General features: G+C 46.4%; 1 protein-coding gene across 3 annotated transcripts in view; it reads left to right on the top strand.

Moving 5' to 3' along the window:
- The window catches only part of atp11a (ATPase phospholipid transporting 11A), a 302,794-nt gene that overhangs the window by 201,910 nt on the left and 81,716 nt on the right, over positions 1-19,168 (top strand). For all 3 annotated transcript variants that reach the window (XM_070891812.1, XM_070891813.1, XM_070891815.1), the window contains 2 exons: positions 4,519-4,646; positions 17,395-17,530. In XM_070891812.1, the coding sequence (XP_070747913.1) occupies positions 4,519-4,646; positions 17,395-17,530 (264 nt within the window). The remainder of the gene's footprint in view (positions 1-4,518; positions 4,647-17,394; positions 17,531-19,168) is intronic.

The following is a 19,168-nucleotide window of genomic DNA, read 5'->3' on the forward strand; positions in this document are numbered from 1 at the left end:
AAAGTTAAAATTACCACATTCTGTTTTTCTGTAATTCTGTTTCTAAGTCGTGTTTTCCATTTAATATACTCTCTCACCTTTCTTGCAGCTTAAATTTGCTTTTCTAACTACTCTATCACCTCACTGTCATTGCTGGTCTTAGTTTATCAATAGCATCAAACTTGGCAATAAGGCACTCAGCAAATCCTAGGGTTATGTTGTTTCCTAGAAGGAAATTCCAGATTCCACTGAGGGCTGGGATCCCTATCTGTTATGTCTCAAATAGCGCCTGCCTCTGAGTCAGCAGGTCGTGAGTTCCAGCCCCACTGTTGGACCCGAACACATAATCTCAGCTAACATCCAAGTGTAATACTGAGGGAGTGCTGCATTGTTGGAGGTGCTGCCCTTTGGACATGGTTTGCCTGTTCATATGGATTTTAAAAATCCTGTTCAAAGAGCAAAGGAGTTCTCCCGGGTGTCCTGATCAACATTTATCCCTTAACAACAACACCAAAACAGATTATCTGATCATTTTGCACAGTGCTGTCCATGGGACCTTGCTGTACACAAACTTGTTGCTGTGTTTACCTATATAAGACAGTGACAGTTTTTAAAGTTAATTCATTGGCTGTGAAGGGCTTTAGATGTCCATATTCATCCGTATAAGGCTTTGTTCAGGGCTATGCATTCCCTTAGTAATTTAACTCCAGCATCAATTTCCTCTTGTCTCCTACATCAGAAGCAGTTGATAATTGCCACTCTATGGGCCCAAGTTTCCACATGATTCGCGCCTGATTTTTAGGAGCAACTGGTGGAGAACGGACTATTTTAGAAATCGCAATTCTCCACATTTTTTTTTCTGCAGTTCTAGTCAGGTAGAACAGTTCTAGTTTAGAACAGAATTTTTTCTTCAAAAGGGGGCGTGTCCGGCCACTGACGCCTGATTTGAAAGTTTCCACAGTGAAAATGTACTCCAAACTAAAGTAGAATGGAGCCAGTGAAGATTTTTGTAGAACTGAAAAAACCTGTTCTACACATTAAAAAATCAGGCGCAGGTTACAAATTAGGCGTCCAGAACAAGGTGGGGGGGAGGGGGGGGGAAGGGAACTCATTAAATTCGACAATAAATCCTTATTTATACTTCTACAAATATTATACAAATAAATCCAACCTGAATAAACATTTATAAGCCACGAAAAGATTAAATAAACCATCTTCCTACCTGTGTGAAAGTGCTTCAGCCAGGGAGAATTCTGTTGCCGTTCATGCCGCTGAGCAGGAGAGGGAGGGGGAGGGAGGGAGAGAGAGAGGGGAGGGAGCGAGAGAGGGGAGGGAGCGAGAGGGGGGAGGGAGAGAGGGGAGGGGAGGGGGGGAGGGAGAGAGGGGAGGGGAGAGAGAGAGGGGAGGGGGAGAGGGAGGCAGAGAGAGAGGGGAGGGAGGGAGAGAGAGAGGGGAGGGGGGGAGGGAGAGAGAGAGGGGAGGGGGGGAGGGAGAGGGGAGGGAGGGAGGGAGAGAGAGAGAGAGGGGGAGAGGGAGGGAGAGAGAGAGAGGGGGAGAGAGGGGGAGGGGGGGGCGTCGGGTCGGGGAACAGGAGCGCGGTCGGGTCGGGTCAGTCGGAGGGGGGGAAGCGGGTGTCGGGTCTCGGGTCGGGGCGGGGGGAGCGGGTGTCGGGTCTCGGGAGCGGGTGTCGGGTCGTCGGGGGGGGGGAGCGGGTGTCGGGGCAGGTCTGGTCGGCGGGGGGGGGGGGGTGGAGAGCGAGTGTCGGGTCTGGTCAGGCGGGGAGCAGGAGCTGGCCGTGGGAGGAGCCCCAGTGAGGCCATTGGGCCAGGGCTAGGGGCTGCGTGCTTCGGGCCCCTCCCACACAGTTCGGCGCCTGGAGCTACTGCACTTGCGTGCCGACTGTAGCGCGCATGTGCAGAGGTCCCGGCACTGTTTTCAGCGCCGGGACCTGGCTCCGCCCCCCCCACAGCTCGTGCTGACTGCGCCAAGGGCCAGAGGACCTGTAAGTAGGTGCAGACTACAGAGGATTTTTTTAGGCGCCGTTTTAGGCGCGAAAAACGGGCGCCCAGCTCGGAGGGGCGCCCGTTTTTTTTCTTGTGGAAACTTGGGCCCATTAGTTCTCTCTCTTTTCACACAATTGCAAACTATTCCTATAGCCTTGTGCTGGAAAAAGGGGTCTCTTTCAAAGAGTTTGGAACTTTCTCAAGTTTGTAGTTACTCTGAAAAGTTGCATTGAATTGTTAAATGGAGATTGCTGGTGGAAACACACCAATCTCCCAAAACATTCACGTACTTCCTGTTGCCTGGAGCAGTTCTATTACTAATAAGCTAGAGGGATAATTATACAATTATTTAGTCATTTACTGCCAGATCTGACTGGACTCGATAAAGCATTATTTGGTCCTGCTCTCGTCTGCCAAAACTGCTCACTATTCCAGAATCATTCTGGAATGCAAAAATAAATCCCTGCTCCTATTCTCTACTGCTAGCTGGCTTCTTAAACACCTCCTGTCTCCTCCACTCTCACTTCCAAGGACAGGGATGAGAAGCTCATGGGCTTCTTTGTCTCTAAGATAGAGGCCATCCATCCATCCACTTCTCTTCCTTCCCCTAGCCCACCGGGCCAAACTTCCTCTAAGGTTTCCCCCTGCCCTAACCCCAAACTCTCATCTTTCTTCAGTTTCTCTCTGATCTCCCCTCATCTCTGTACTCATCTTGCCCTTGAGACCTACTTCCTGCTCTCTAGACCTAAATCCTTCAAATCTGCCATCATCACCCTTCTCAAAAAAACAACCCTTGACCCTTCTGTCCTTGCAAACTACCACCCCATCTCCAACTTCCTTTTCCTCTCAAATCCTTGAACGTGTTATCGCCTCCCAAATCTATGCCCATCTTTCCCGCAACTCCATCTTTGAATCTCTCCAATCAGGTTTACGCCTCTGCCGCAGCACAGAAATGGCTCTCATCAAAGTCACAAATGACATCCTGTGTGACTGTGACAAATGTAAACTATCCCTCCTTGTCCTTCTCATCTTGTCTGCAGCCTTTAAAACGGTTGACCACAACATCCTCCTCCAATGCCTCTCCCCCAACGTCCAGAGAAATGTGGAAAAAGGTGAAGTTATCCACCTTGGTAGGAAAAATAGAAAAGTAGAGTATTTTTTAAATAGTGAGAGTGTCTTTGTACATAAATCACTGAAAGTTAACATGCAGCTACAGCAAGCAACTAAGAAAGCAGCTGGGTGGGACTGCACTCATCTGGTTCCATTCTTATCTATCTAATCGTAGCCAGAGAATCACCTGCTACAGCTTATCTTCCTGCTTCTGCATTGATCTATCCTTGGCCCTCTCCTGTTTCTCAACTACATACTGCCCCTTGTCGACATCATCTGAAAACACAGCTTTGATTTTCACATGTACGCTGACGATACCCAGCTCTACCTTACTACTACTTCTCTCAACCTTTCCACAGTCTCTAATTTGTCAGACTGCTTGTCTGACATCCAGTAATGGAGAGCAGAAATTTTCTCCAATTAAATATTTTAAGACCGAAACTATTGTTTTTGGTCCCCATCACAAACTCCGACCCCTAGCCACTGACCCCATCACTCTCCCCAGCATCTATCTGAGGTTGAACTACACTGTTCACAACCTTGGTGTCATATTTCACCCTGAAATGAATTTCCGACCACATATCCATGCCATAACTAAGACCGCCTATTTCCACCTCCGTAACATCGCCCGTCTCCGCCCTTGCCTCAACTCATCCACTGCTGAAACCCTCATCTATGCCTTTGTTGCCTCTAGACTTGACTATTCCAACATACTCCTGGCTGGCCTCCCACATACTACCCTATGTAAACTTGAGGGCATCCAAAACTCAGCTGCCCGTGTCCTAACGCGCACCAATTTCCGTTCACCCATCATCCCTGTGCTCGCTGACCTACATTAGCTTTCAGTTAAGCAACGCCTCGATTTAAAAATTCTCATCCTTGTTTTCAAATCCTTCCCTATCTCTGTTATCTCCTCCAGCCCCACAAGCGTCCCCCTCCCCCCCGAGATATCTGCACTCCCCTAATTTTGCCTTCTTCATCCCTGATTATAATCACTCCACCATTGGTGGCCGTGCCTTCAGCTGCCTGGGCCATAAACTCTGGAATTCTCTCCCATACCCTCTCTGCCTCTCTCCCTCACTTTCCTCCTTTAAGACACTCCTTAAAACCTATCTCTTTTGGACATCTGTCCTAATTTCTCCATATTTGGCTCGGTGTCAATTTTTTCCTTATATGAAGCACATTGGGATGTTTTACTACGTTAAAGGCGTGATATAAATACAAGTTGTTGTTGATAATTATGCAATTGTGTCCTCCCAGTGATGAGCCATGTTGTTAGGGAGACTGGGTGAGAGATAAGGCAACAACATGTCTGCCCCAATCTCCAATCCATGCTCTCTCTGGCCACAGCCCATGCTGGCAGTGCAAGTTAGCCTCTATATTGAAGTTTTGGAAACAAAATAATTTAGAATTTTTTCCTTTACAGCCATTGTATGACACTGCCTACCTTGCATTGTACAACATCAGCTTCACCTCTCTTCCCATCCTGTTGTACAGCCTTATGGAACAACATGTCAGTATCGATGCACTGAAAAGAGACCCATCATTGTACAGGTGAGTTTAGAGGTCGTGAGCATACACATTGCTTAATGAATTTATCTTTAACTTGATGCATGAATTCCTAAAGGCGGTAGAGTATGTCAAGCTTACAGATGAGCTTATTTTCAATTTAAATTGAAAGGCAGTCTACGTGTGAAACGAGAGTATGTGCTGAAAGAATTGATAGACCAGGTAACTGGCAAATATATTGCAGTGTGAGATTCATTTGGTGAGGATATCTCATCTTGAGCATCATCTTCAGTGCTCAATCATTTAGGCCTCCTCGTGGCTGGATTTTCGGCTTGTTTCCGTCTCTGTTTGCGCCCCAGACGGGCGTTAAATGGTGTTTCTAGGCATTACGCCGGGCGTCCAGCTTTTGCTGCCCAGCCGGTAAATTTGGCTCGTGGTTTGTGATGGCCATGAAAACTTACCGACCCGCCCTCTAGTTTCACCGAGATCATGACGTCGTGCAACGTTCCATTACCGCCCGGGATGCAAAATTTGGCCCAAACGTCTCATTAAATGCCCACCCCAGGAAACGTCTCAAAAAACAGGTGTTCCCAGGGTGCAGCAGGCGGTATTGGTGGCGTTTTTAAATGGAGGGATGAGGATCCTGCATCGTAGGTCACATTGAGTGCAACATTTGGGCACAGCACGCTGTGTGAAGCTCCGACTTGCAAACGGCACTTTTATCTGCCATTACAGTGTCAGTGAGAGAATTTAATGGGAGCATTACTAGTTCGCCAGCATTTGCTATTGCCAGGCGGCGTCAAGCTAGAAGGGCTGCTGGCCATGGCAAGCCATGGATGAGGAGAGGCCGAAGACGGGTTTATGCTGGGTTTACAGACATCAACGCTCATATCTTCAGTTCTCTGAAGAGCAGTGTGAGAGAAGGCTGCGCTTCCGAAACAAAGTGCTGACAGAGATATGCGATCTACAGGAAGCCCTGCACCCTTCCAGCACCAACAGGACTGCGCTGTCTGTCGCAATGAAGATGATTGTGGCTTTGGCCTTCTATGCCTCTGGCTCCTTCCAGGCAGCAGCAGAGGACATATGCAGCATCTGTCAGTTCGTTGCATCCGCCGCGTCACAAAGGCTCTGTACGCCTTCATAAAGTTCTTATTGAGCAGGGAGAGCCAGAATGAGCAGGCGTGAGAATTTGACAGAATTGCAGGCTTCTCGAGGGTTCAAGGAGCCATTGACTTTACACACGTGGCCTTGCAAGCAACATTTGAGAATGCAGAGATATTCAGAAACCGAAAGGGAAATCACTCCCTAAATGTTCAGCTGATGTGCGACCACACACAGAGCATCCAGGGAGCGGACATGATGCTTGTGTAAGAGCAGCATCTCATGAATGTTTCAGCGTCAAACGGAATGGCTGGCTGATCAGTGACAAAGGATACAGCCTAACCACCTGGCTCATGAACCCCCTCCACAAACCCACTATAGAACCAAGCAGCATGACAATGAGAGCTATGCAACCACCCACAACATCATCAAACAGGCAATTGGGGTGCTCAAGCAGCGCTTCCGATGCGTGAACCGCTCTGGAGGCAGCCTTCAATAACCCCACTCAACAGATCTCTGAATTCATTGTGGTGTGCTGCATGCTCCACAAATTGGGCATTATGAGGGGCCAGGCATTGCTTGAATGGAGGAAGTTGAGGGATGCATCTAATACTGGACCACCATGTGCCACGATAAAGGCACATCTACATTGAGCTTCACAATGATACACAAATCAACAACTGCAAAGCTTCAAAGTGAGAATTTTATCAAAAAAGTAGCAAGCACTACACCCAAACAAACCCAACGATAAAGTAAATCAGCAATTGCAAACTATACAATAAATCAGCAAAAGCAAATGATAATATAAAGCAACAAAACAAAACTATACAATAAACAGCGTCTTGCTGCAAGTTATTATAAAAGAATCATTTACAGGTGTACTGATAATATGGGACGGCATCTACGCATGGTTATGCCACCCCTTAATGAGTGACCATAATATGGTTGAATTTCAAATTCAGTTGGAGGGAGAAAAAATTGGTTCTCAAACCAGTGTTCTAAGCTTAAATAAAGGGGACTACAAAGGTATGAGGACAGAGTTGGCTAAAGTAGACTGGGAAAATAGACGGCATGGGACGGTTGAAAAGCAGTGGCAGACATTTAAGGAGATATTTCATAACTCACAACAAAAATATATCCCAATGAGCAGGAAAGACTGTAAGAGAAGGGATAACCATCTGTGGCTAACAAAGGAAATAAGAAGGGGGGGTGGGTGTATCAAATTGAAAATGAAGGCATACAATGTGGCCAAGACTAGTGGGAGGACAGAGGATTGGAAAATTTTTAAAAGCCAGCAGGGAACGACTAAAAAAATGATTAAGAGAGGGAAGGTGGATTATGAAAGTAAACTAGCACGAAATATAAAAACAGATAGTAAAAGCTTCTACAGATACATAAAAAGGAAAAGAGTGGCTGAAATAAATGTTGGTCTCCTGGAGGATGAGACTGTGGAATTAATAATGGAGAACAGGGAGAGACATTCAACAAATTTGTATCGGTCCTCACGGTAGAAGACACTAAAAACATTCCAATAGTGGATAATCAAGGGGCTATAGGAAGTAATACCAGGTAAATTAATGGGACAAAAGGCGGACAAGGCCCCTGGACCTGATGCCTTACATCCGAGGGTGTTAAGAGAAGTGGCTGCAGAGATAATGGATGCATTGGTTGTAATCTACCAAAATTCCCTGGATTCTGGTGCGGTCCCAGCAGATTGGAAAACTGCAAATGTAACGCCCTTATTTAAAAAAAGGAGGCAGACAAAAAGCAGGAAATTATAGACCAACTGGCCTAACATCTGTCGTTGGGAAAATGCTGGAGTCCATTATTAAGGAAGCAGTAGTGGTACATTTGGTAATGCATGATTCAATCAAGCAGAGTCAGCATGGTTTTATGAAAGGGAAATCATGTTTGAAAAATTTGTTGGAGTTCTTTGAGGATGTAATGAGCAGGGTGGATAAGGGGGAACCAGGGATGTGGTGTATTTGGACTTCCAGAAGGCATTCGATAAGGTGCTACATAAAAGTTGACTGCACAAGATAAAAGTTCACGAAGTTGGGGGTAATATATTAGCATGGATAGAGGATTGGCTAACTAACAGAACAGAGAGTCGGGATAAATGGTTCATTCTCTGGTTGTCAACCAGTAACTAGTGGGGTGCCACAGGGATCAGTGCTGGGACTCCAACAATTTACAATCTATATTAACAACTTGCAAGAAGGGACCGCGTGTAACGTAGCCAAGTTTGCTGACGATACAAAGATGGAAGGAAAAGCAATGTGTGAGGAGGACACAAAAAATCTGCAAAAGGACATAGACAGGCTAAGTGAGTGGGCAAAAATTTGGCAGATGGAGTATATTGTTGCAAAGTGTGAGGTCATGCACTTTGGCAGAAAAAAATCAAAGAGCAAGTTATTATTTAAATGGAGAAAGATTGCAAAGTGTCACAGTACAGCGGGACCTGGGGATGTTTGTGCATGAAACGCAAAAGGATAGTATGCAGGTACAGCAAGTGATCAGGAAGGCCAATGGTATCATGGCCTTTATTGCAAAGGGGATGGGGTATAAAAACAGGGAAGTCTTGCTACAGCTATACAGGGTATTGGTGAGACCACACCTGGAATACGACGTACAGTTTTGGTTTCCATATTTACGAAAGGGTATACTTGTTTTTGAGGCAGTTCAGAGAAGGTTCATTAGGTTGATTTTGGGGATGAGGTGGTTGACTTATGAGGAAAGGTTGAGTAGGTTGGGCCTCTATCATTGGAATTCAGAAGAATGAGAGGTGATCTTATCGAAACGTATAAGATTATGAGGGGGCTTGACAATGTGGATGCAGAGAGGATGTTTCCACTGATGGGGGAGATTAGAACTAGAGGGCATGATGTTAGAATAAGGGGCCGCCCATTTAAAACAGAGATGAGGAGAAATTTCTTCTGAGTGTTGTAAATCTGTGGAATTCGTTGCCTCATAGAGCTGTGGCAGCTGGGACATTGAATAAATTGAAGACAGAAATAGACAGTTTCTTAAACTATAAGGGGATAAGGGGTTATGGGGAGTGGGCAAGGAAGTGGAGCTGAGTCCATGATCTTATTGAATGGCAGAGCAGGCTTGAGGGGCCAAATGGCCGACTCTTCCTCCTATTTTTTATGTTCTTATGTTCTTAATGGGACTTGCCCTTAGATTTCCTCCCCCACCTTCCCTTCATCCCCCTTCCACACCTGCTGCTCCTCCTCAATGAGGCCTCAGAGCCTGCAGCAAGTCTGCTTGAGGGCTGCTGTATTAGGGGGGCAGACAATGCAAATGGCATATGACCACAACCCTGGACAATTAAGAACATAAGAAATAGGAGCAGGAGTAGGCCATACGGCCTCTCGAGCCTGCTCCACCATTTAATACGATCACAGCTGATCGATCATGGACTCAGATCCACTTCCCTGCCCGCTCCCCATAACCCCTTATTCCCTTATCAGTTAAAAAACTGTCTATTTCAACGTCCCGGCTTCCACAGCACTCTGAGGCAGCGAATTCCACAGATTTAAAACCTTCAGACAAGAAATTCCTCCTCATCTCAGTTTTAAATGGGCAGCCCCTTATTCTAAGATTATGTCCCCTAGTTCTAGTCTCCCCTATCAGTGGAAGCATCCTGTCTGCATCCACCTTGTCAAGCCCTCTCATAATCTTATACGTTTCGATAAGATCACCTCTCATTCTTCTGAATTCCAATAAGTAGAGGCCCAACTTACTCAACCTTTACTCATAATTCAACCCCCTCATCTCTGGAATCAACCTAGTGAACCTTCTCTGAACTGCCTCCAAAGCAAGTATATCCTTTCTTAAATATGGAAACCAAAACTGTAAGCAGTATTCCAGGTGTGGCCTCACCAATACCCTGGGCCTGGAAGACCTGGCTAGGGACTGCTGCGCCTCAGCATCGCTGGAAGCAGTCTCTGGTGGCTTGGGTGTAGACCATGGTTGGCGAGTCAGTGGTGTGAGCCGGAATGCTGTCATCCTGAGGAAGGACAGCTCCTTCCATTTCCTGGGAGCCAATGACACTCAGACAGGGCTGGACCTCAACATCCAGAGCACGATGTGTCTCCACAACTTGCTGGCCTGTTTCGGCACTGTCACTTCCCTGTTGGACAGTGGGGAAGACCGAGAGGATGGCACCATTTAGCGACCGCATGACATCACCAAGCTGCAGTATAGCTTGTGCCTGCGATGCGACATGATCAGTGGCATGCGCCACACATTCTGGCATGTCATTGTTGCTGCTGGAGGCCACCTGCCTCTGAGCGGGGAAGGATGGCCTTGCTGAGTTGCACGGACAATGCATGAGGCAACCTCCTCAACACTCACAGCAAGTTTGTCTATGCTCTGGGAGATCCTATCCAATGCACCCATAGTGCATCTCTGTGTTATCCCTGGACATTGCCACCAAGTCCAGGTCCACATCTGCCTGTTCTTCAGCAGGACTACTGTGCCGACTCACTCTCTGGAGAGTTGGCCTCCGAGATTCCCCTCCGGCACTGCGTTGCTGTTGCTGTAGGCAACTGGAGCCAGGAGCCTCAGCGTTCTCAAATCCCGGGAAATTGGCTTCGTCCCCAGATGTAGTGTTGCCAGACGGAGCAACTTCCCCTCCCTCATAGGAGGGGGCAGGGTGATACATTGGACATGTACATGTAAAGGGGCTCGGTCACTTCATATTATGGTTCCATGAAGTCAGATCAGTCGCATGTTCCATTTTTCCATTTACATACCCTCACTACCCGATGACAGCATCGCTCCCGGCCACTGTCTGGATTGGGGTGCCCATGAGTGCCGACATCGGTTGTTTAACATCCGTTGGGTTTAGCAACTGCGGCTGCCCCCGCTACTGTATGGCGTTGCTCAGATCTGTTGTGTGAAAGCTTCACCTGCAGTAAAATAAGAATGGTTCAATCAGGGTCGACCTCCTGTTGTGCCACATATGCCTTCCATAGTTCAATAGCTGCCACTGTGTGGATGTGCAAATGTCTTCACTTCAATCCGTGTGGCTGTTGACTGAGGTTTGTGAACGATTGGGAGGAGGTGAGAGGCAGGTAGCATAGCGGCTCAGGGTCATGTTTATGAAATGCATATCATCAGAGAGATTGGAGTGCAAGGAGTTTTTACAAGGACTTAGGGAACAGGAATGCAGGAGCAATGGCTGGAGAAGTAAGCCTTCACCTTTCTAATGCATTCTGCAACCTACACCATGGCCTGCAAAACATTGAGAAGGGGCAGTTCCATCAAAGACTTCACATAGTGTGTAACATTCATCTTGGAAGGATGGCAGGCCGATATAAATGTGAAAGGTACTCACCCTGACTGCTCTCGTGAGGTCATTGAATGTCTTGTGGCATTGTGTGCCAGTTCTGGCCATTGTGTCTGCCGCGGACATCTCTTGTACGATCTCCCGCCAGATGCGTTTGAAAATGCTGGGCAACGGCCTCCCTCCCCCAACCAGATGCAGTGCAGTACACCTTCTTCTCAGAGGCTACTGAGGCACGAAGGCCTCAGTAGCCTCTGAGAAGAATTTCTTGGCATGCTGCCTGCCCTCATGCTGCGCCATCTCTGCAGAAGTCCTAGAAGTCGACTGGGTCATCTGCGCATGCGGGCAAGAAACCGCGCCGCTCTAAAGTACCGACTGCGCCCGGGAAAATTGAAACGGGTCTGTGCATGCACAAAATGGCGACCTTTTTTAATGCCGTGATTTTTGGCTCAGGCGCTCAAAGTTCGTTGTGTAATGCCTGATTTAGCGTCCCCGATCGTGGATCCTCATTTTTTGCTGAAATTTTCAGATGAGGGCACAAACTTTTTTTCAGGCAGCATCACGCCCGCCCTGCCACCATTACCACCCCAAAATCAGTAAAAACGAAAATCCAGCCCACAGAATTACATTCTGCTCTCCATGAACAGGTGCCCAATCTCTGCTTTTTGATATTTCCCAGCACAAGCTAAGTTCAGACCGTTTCCTCTGTTGCAGCAAAGCAACGCAGAACAGAGATGAATCTTGTCATGTATCTTACATTATTATATATAACTGTATCCTAACATGCTATACATGACTGTAATAAGATATGACCTGTAACCACCAGCAGACCACCAGGGGTGCACTTGCAAGAGACAGGTATATAAGGACAGGTCTCAGGCAAGTGCAGCATTCCAGAGCTGTGAAATAAAGGTGCAGGTCCAGAGTGACCTTGACTTCACTACATGCCTCATTTGAATCTGTACTGAGGGGACAGGACTTTACAGTGGCGATGAGTTACGGGATTACAGAATCCACAGAATGGCGAACAACGGATCAGATGAAAAGTACAATGTGGGAGACAATTGGGAGGACTTTATAGAAAGGCTCCAGCAAAGCTTTGTAACCAAAGACTGGTTAGGCGACGATAAGGCAGACAAGAGAAGAGCCCATCTCTTGACCAGCTGTGGCTCGAAAACATACGCTTTAATGAAGGATCTGTTGGCACCCGAGAAACCAGTAAGCAAGTCGTTTGAAGAATTGAGCACATTGGTAAGAGACCACCTGAAGCCTACACATGGCCAGACACAGGTTCTACAACTACAGACGCTGTGTGGGCCAGAGCATACCCGACTTCGTGGCGGAACTTCGGAGGTTGGCTAGTTTATGTGAGTTCTCCGATGACCTGAGGAGAGAAATGCTGAGAGACTTTTTCATTGAAGGAATAGGCCACGCAGGCATATTCCGAAAACTCATAAGAGACCAAGAACCTGACCTTTGAGGCAGCAGCACTGGTTGCACAGACATTCTTGGTAGAGGAAGAAGAAACGAGGTTGATTTACAATGCAGGTACGACAACTAACGAAATATCGGAACAAGAAGTTCACAGCACTAAACAAGCTGCTACCCCCACACACAGACAAAACCGGGAGAACAGGCTCTCGACAGCAGGCATAAGCCATCAAGGGCCACAGGAACGGCCGTTCACACTTCTTCAACCCACAATGCGAGCAATACAAACTGAGAGAAGTTCAAGAGAGATCAGCCAGACGCAGCTCATTCTTTGGAATCACTTTGAACAATGGAACAGGTCTGTGCTGGAGGTGTGGGGTGGGCACTCGTCAAGGGGATGTCGATTTCAGCAGGCTGTTTGCAGAAATTGTGAATATACAGGCTTTTGACCCGCATGTGCAAAAAAACGGCAGCTCGACTGGTATACGAATCAGATGGGTCGGAAAGCGGACCAGAAGATGGTGGGGACAGTACCCGGGACACCGATGTACACCGACAACATGATCAATGGCCGCTGCTCCTACAACAGGACGCCTCGTATAATGATGAGGGTCCTACTCAATGGGATATCTGTCAACATGGAGTTGGATACGGGAGCGAGTCAATCTCTCATGGGCACTCAACAATTTGAACAACTGTGGCTGCATAAAAGAGACAGGCCAAAACTCACAAGGGTCGACACCAAACTAAGTACCTATACCAAAGAAATCGTACCAGTCCTCGGCAGCGCCATGCTCTCTGTCACACACAAAGGGACAGTGAACCGACTTCCCCTGTGGATTGTCCCCGGAGACCCCCCCAGCACTGCTGGGGAGAAGCTGGCTGGCAAAACTAAACTGGAAATGGGATGATGTCCATGCCATGTCATTAGAGGAACGGACCTCCTGCTCAACAGTTATAAAGCGATTTGAACATCTCTTTCAACCAGGTGTGGGCACTTCCAAAGTCAAAATCTACATCACACAGGATGCTAGACCGGTCCATCACAAGGCCAGAGCTGTACCCTATGTGATGAGGGAAAAGATTGAACATGAACTAGACAGGCTTCTGTGGGAAGGCATTATATCACCTGTGGAATTTAGCAACTGGGCAAGTCCCATCATCCCAGTCATGAAGCCTGATGGATCCATACGTATCTGTGGGGACTACAAATCTACCATAAACAGAGTCTCCCTACAGGACCAGTACCCGCTGCCCAGAGCAGAGGACTTATTTGCCACATTGGCTGGAGGTAAACTTTTCTCAAAATTAGACCTCACATCTGCGTATATGACGCAAGAATTGACCGAGGAATCCAAGCTACACATTGAGACCTTTTCATGTACAATCGATGCCCATTCGGCATCAGGTCGGCAGCTGCCATATTCCAGCGCAACATGGAGAGTCTGCTCAAGTCCATCCCGGGGACGGTTGTATTTCAAGACGACATACTTATCACGGGCAGGGACACCGACTCCCATCTCCGTAATTTGGAGGAAGTACTAAAGCGGTTGGATCGGGTAGGCCTACGAGTCAAGAAATCCAAGTGCCTGTTTCTCACACCCGAGGTTGAATTTTTGGGCAGAAGGATTGCCGCTGATGGAATCCGCCCAACAGAATCCAAAACAGAAGCAATTCGCCTGGCACCCAGGCCCCGGAATGTCTCAGAACTACGCGCCTTTCTCGGGCTACTCAATTACTTTGGGAACTTTATGCAGAACTTAAGCACGCTGCTGGAGCCTCTCCATGTGCTACTCAGGAAGGGGTGCGATTGGTTTTGGGGGGACTCCCAGGAATGCGCCTTCAATAAGGCACGCAACCTTCTGTGTTCCAACAGTGTTATGACTTTCTTTGACCCAGGTAAAAAGCTAGTTCTCACATGCGATGCGTCAGCGTATGGGGTCGGGTGCGTTTTGCAACATGTCAATAGTGCGGGCAAATTACAACCCATAGCTTATGCCTCCAGGTCACTTTCGCGGGCAGAGCGCGGGTACGGAATGGTAAAGAAGGAGGCGCTCGCGTGCGTGTACGGTATCAAAAAGATGCACCAATACCTTTTCGGGGCCAAGTTCGCGTTAGAAACCGACCACAAGCCCCTCACGTCCCTCCTATCCGAGAGCAAGGCAATAAACGGCAACGCCTCGGCGCGAATTCAATGGTGGACACTCATGCTGGCGTCCTACAACTATACCATAAGGCACAGACAACTATGCTGATGCACTCAGCAGGCTACCCCTGGCGACCATGGAAGGGTCTGACGAACAGGACTGTGAGATAGTCATGGCAATCAATGCCTTTGAGTACACAGGTTCGCCCATGACGGTTCGCCAAATCAGAGCCTGGACGGCCAGCGACCCCACATTATCCTTCATAAAAAGATGTGTCCTAACCGGTGACTGGGCAGAGGCTCGCGATGCCTGGCCCGAGGAATTAAAACCCTTTCACAGGCGCATGCATGAGCTATCACTACAAGCAGACTGCCTGATGTGGGGCAGCCGAGTAGTCATGTCCCTGCGAGGCAGAGAGACATTTGTCCGGGAGCTCCACCGCGAGAACCCAGGGATCGTTCTCATGAAGGCCATAGCCAGATCCCACATCTGGTAGCCTGGTATTGACGCGGACTTGGAACTCTGCGTCTGAAGGTGCGCCATTTGTGCCCAACTTAGCAATGCCCCCAGGGAGGCTCCAATGAGGCCCTGGCCTACCAAACCGTGGTCGCGGGTGCACGTAGACTATGCGGGCCCATTCATGGGCAAAATGTTCCTTGTAGTTGTAGATGCATTTTCAAAGTGGATCGAATGCACCATTTTAAACTCGAGCACAACCTCCACCACTGTGGAGAGCCTCGCAACGATGTTTGCAACGCACGGAATCCCTGACATATTGGTCAGTGACACTGGTCCGTGCTTCACCAGTGCAGAATTCCAAGACTTTATAATTGACCACGGCATAAATCACGTCAAGACGGCACCGTTCAAGCCAGCCTCCAACAGTCAGGCAGAGAGAGCAGTCCAAATCATTAAACAAGGCATGCTTAAAATCCAAGGTCCCACGCTGCAGGGTCACTTGTCGTGACTGCTGCTGGCATACAGATCTTGTCCGCACTCACTGACTGGGTTCCCCCCCGCGCAACTGTTGCCGAAAAGGACTTTAAAAACAAGGCTCTCATTAATCCTCCCAGACATGCACGAAATCGTTGAGGCAAAGCGCCGTAAGCTGACTGAGTACCATGACAGAAATTTGAGAGGGAGATGGAATGAGATAGGGGACAAAGTGTTTGTACTAAACTATGGCAGGGGTCCCAAATGGCTTGCAGGGACAGTAACGGGCAAGGAAGAAAACAGGCTACTGGTAGTACAAATGGACAATGGCAAAATCTGCCGGAGGCATGTAGACCAAGTCAAAAGCAGATTTACCAACAACACTGCGGAACCAGAGGCAGACTACAATGTGGAACTCGCACCACACCTGGTGGACAGACAGAGGGAACAACCTGAGGAAAGGGCAATCCCAAGAGACAGCCCAGGCGAGTCAACAACAATCACACCCAAAGAAAAACAGACACCAAGGCAAACAACTGAACCACAACTCAGACGCTCCACGCGAGAGCGTAGACCACCTGAGAGACTGAACCTATAAAGACAATAAGATCTTGGGGGAGGGTGAGGTCATGTATCTTACATTATTATATATAACTGTATCCCAGCATGCTATACATGACTGTAATAAGATATGACCTGTAACCACCAGAATACCTTACCACCAGGGGTGCACTTGCAAGAGACAGGTATATAAGGACAGGTCTCAGGCAAGTGCAGCATTCCAGAGCTGTGAAATAAAGGTGCAGGTCCAGAGTGACCTTGACTTCACTATATGCTTCGTGTGAATCTGTACTGAGGGGACAGGACTTTACAAATCTACTGTCAATTAATGGGGAATTGGCAAGTATTTGAAAGGATACAGAGAAAGGAAAGGGAAATGGGATTCGAAATAGACAGCTCAAGCTGAAGAGTTAGCAACCAGCATAGGGCGAAGGGCCGAATGGGCTCTGAAGTTCTGATTCTGTACCTACCTTTTGTCAGCAGTTAGATCTTCCCACCCAACCATTAGGAATTGATAGACTGTAGAAAATGCCACAATTTGTGGAAAAATCTTCAGGATTCTTCCAACTTGGTTGCGACCAAGAACAGACACTCCAAAAATAAACCCCAAATAGAGAGTCTCTTGGCAAATTATTTCTGCTAAAGGGAGGCCCGCACCTGCTGAACTCTTTCAATTCTTCTTTACTTCTCCATGCACCAGGTGAAACATAACTGAGCAAAGTAATTGTAAGACAATTGTGTAATAAAGTATACCATTCAATATGTTTTATTTTGAGAGCGGGTAATAAGCTTTTCCAGTAATTTTATGGATCAAATAATCTGGATTTTGTGCTTTCGGCAAGTAAAAAGCACAGTGTTCTTTAATCAGACAAGTATGTCACATAATGAATGTTGCAGTGTGTAGTGGCTATTAATCTGGGCTATCAGCTAGAGGTTGGGAGTTAAATCTTGCCATGGCAAACCGTGAAACTGAATTTAATAACTCTCTTCTTCAGCTGCAAGCCCAGAAATGAAGGCCGTCTGATTTTTTTAATGACCCAGCTGGTTCACTCATGTCCTTCAGGGAAGGGAGCCTGCCCCATAACTCTCCCTGGCCTACACGTGACACCAGTGATTATTAATATCCTTAGCAGGCCACTCAATTATTCAAGACAAGAAATGTTCCCTTGCCAGTATCACTCGTATCCCAAGAGCAAATTCAAATAAAATGAAGGGTGAAGCTTAAATCAAACGGGCAAATATCTCACATAAATATAGAGTTCAGCTGGATTCTTTGAATGACCTTAGCAAACATTGCAATTTCAATGCTTTTCTTCTCAACCACCAGGGACATTGCCAAAAATTCCTTGTTATGTTGGAAGTTGTTCCTTTACTGGACGTTCCTGGGAGCGTTTGATGCCGTGGTATTTTTCTTTGGTGCTTATTTTCTGTTTGACAATTCAACCATGACCAGCAATGGGCAGGTTAGTAGACTGCCTCAATTACATTGGAATGAAGTGATCTCGGTCTTTTTACCTGTTGAACCTCTTATTGTAGCAATGTTTTACATAAGTCATTTAATGACGCATTTAATTTTACAGTTTATTCTAGTGATTGCCCATTAAAATATTTTTATACTTGCCTAAGGAAAATATATTATTTTCTGACCATTACCTGCTCTATTTTGCTCTGTTAGTTTACGCAGTAATATTTCTGTTGTGGTTTTGTTGCCTTGTTAATTTAGTTAAACAATTCTGTGCTTTTTTTTTGCCCTGTTAATTTACTTTCTGTCTTGTATTTTTTGCTTTTGCTGTTTGCTTCTCTTTCTAACACCAGCTAATGAGGGCCAACTTGAACATGGTAAGATCTCTCTCTTTCTCTCTCTTTCACCTTGGCTTTATCTCATACATTGGACAGTTTCTGAATGATGTGATTACTTCTGAGCGGAGATTCTGATTCTTAAAAGTAGTAGTGGGTTTGGTCAGTTGGTGTAAACTCTCTTTCTGCATAAATGTTTAATTTACTCCTCAAATAAAACTGAATCTTGCGTAGATTAACCAAACTGGTACAGGATTATTTTCCAGTCTGTAGTTAGAAAAGAGCAAAGGCACATTTGGTAATAGAGATGGTGAAGATAAAGTTCTAGCCAACGTTAATCCCACTACAAACTGAGATTGTAATACAATTACAGTCTGAGATTGTAATAGGATTACAGTGTGAGATTGCAATACCGCGACAGCGAGATTGTAATACCATTACAGACGGAGATTGTAATACCACTGCAGAGTGAAATTGTGATACCATGATAGTGTAAGATTGTAATACGGTTTGTCAAAATCTCGACTCTCAATTTAACAAAAAAAAATGAAACTCAGACATAAATAGCTCGGTAGATGTCCCTTTAATTTACTTGCTGCAAGGAAAAGCCTTGCTAAAGTCAAAGGCACTTCTACAGTAATACAAAAACACACTATCTTTATACAGAAGAACAAACAAAGAAATTATGGTTCCATCAAGTGTATCAGTTCTGTCCTTGCGAATACAGATAAGGAGTTCTTCAATCACTTAATTAACATTACATTTGTTTAATTCTCTACATATCTATACAAATTTTATCTAGAACTTCTAAGATTTATCATTGCGACAGTTACTGCTAGGGAGTATAATCCTAAAACAAATGGACGCTCTTTCTGTTAGGGAGGGTACGCTCAAGGTTCCCTCGCTCACACAGATGTTTCCCAAGCTTCTAAATTAGTTGCCTATCAATCAAGATTAACATGTTTATACAGAGGCAGGCTGTCTGCTGTAGGGACTTCTGGAAAAATTGAGATTCCATTTTGTTTTATTACAAAAGGGTACATTTAACAGAAAATCTAACTTTACAAGTAAATTTCCACAGGTTACAGAGTGAGATTGTAATGCCATTACAGACTGATATTGTAATACCATTACACAGAGTGACATTTTAATGCCACGACAGTGGGATTGTAATGCCATTACGGAGTGGGATTGTAATGCCATTACTATGAGATTATAAAACCGTTACAGAGTAAGATTATATTCCATTAGAAACATAGAAATTTACAGCGCAGAAGGAGGACATTTCGGCCCATCGTGTCAGC

Source organism: Pristiophorus japonicus, chromosome 10 (genome assembly GCF_044704955.1).
Source record: "Pristiophorus japonicus isolate sPriJap1 chromosome 10, sPriJap1.hap1, whole genome shotgun sequence".
Taxonomy (NCBI): domain Eukaryota; kingdom Metazoa; phylum Chordata; class Chondrichthyes; family Pristiophoridae; genus Pristiophorus; species Pristiophorus japonicus.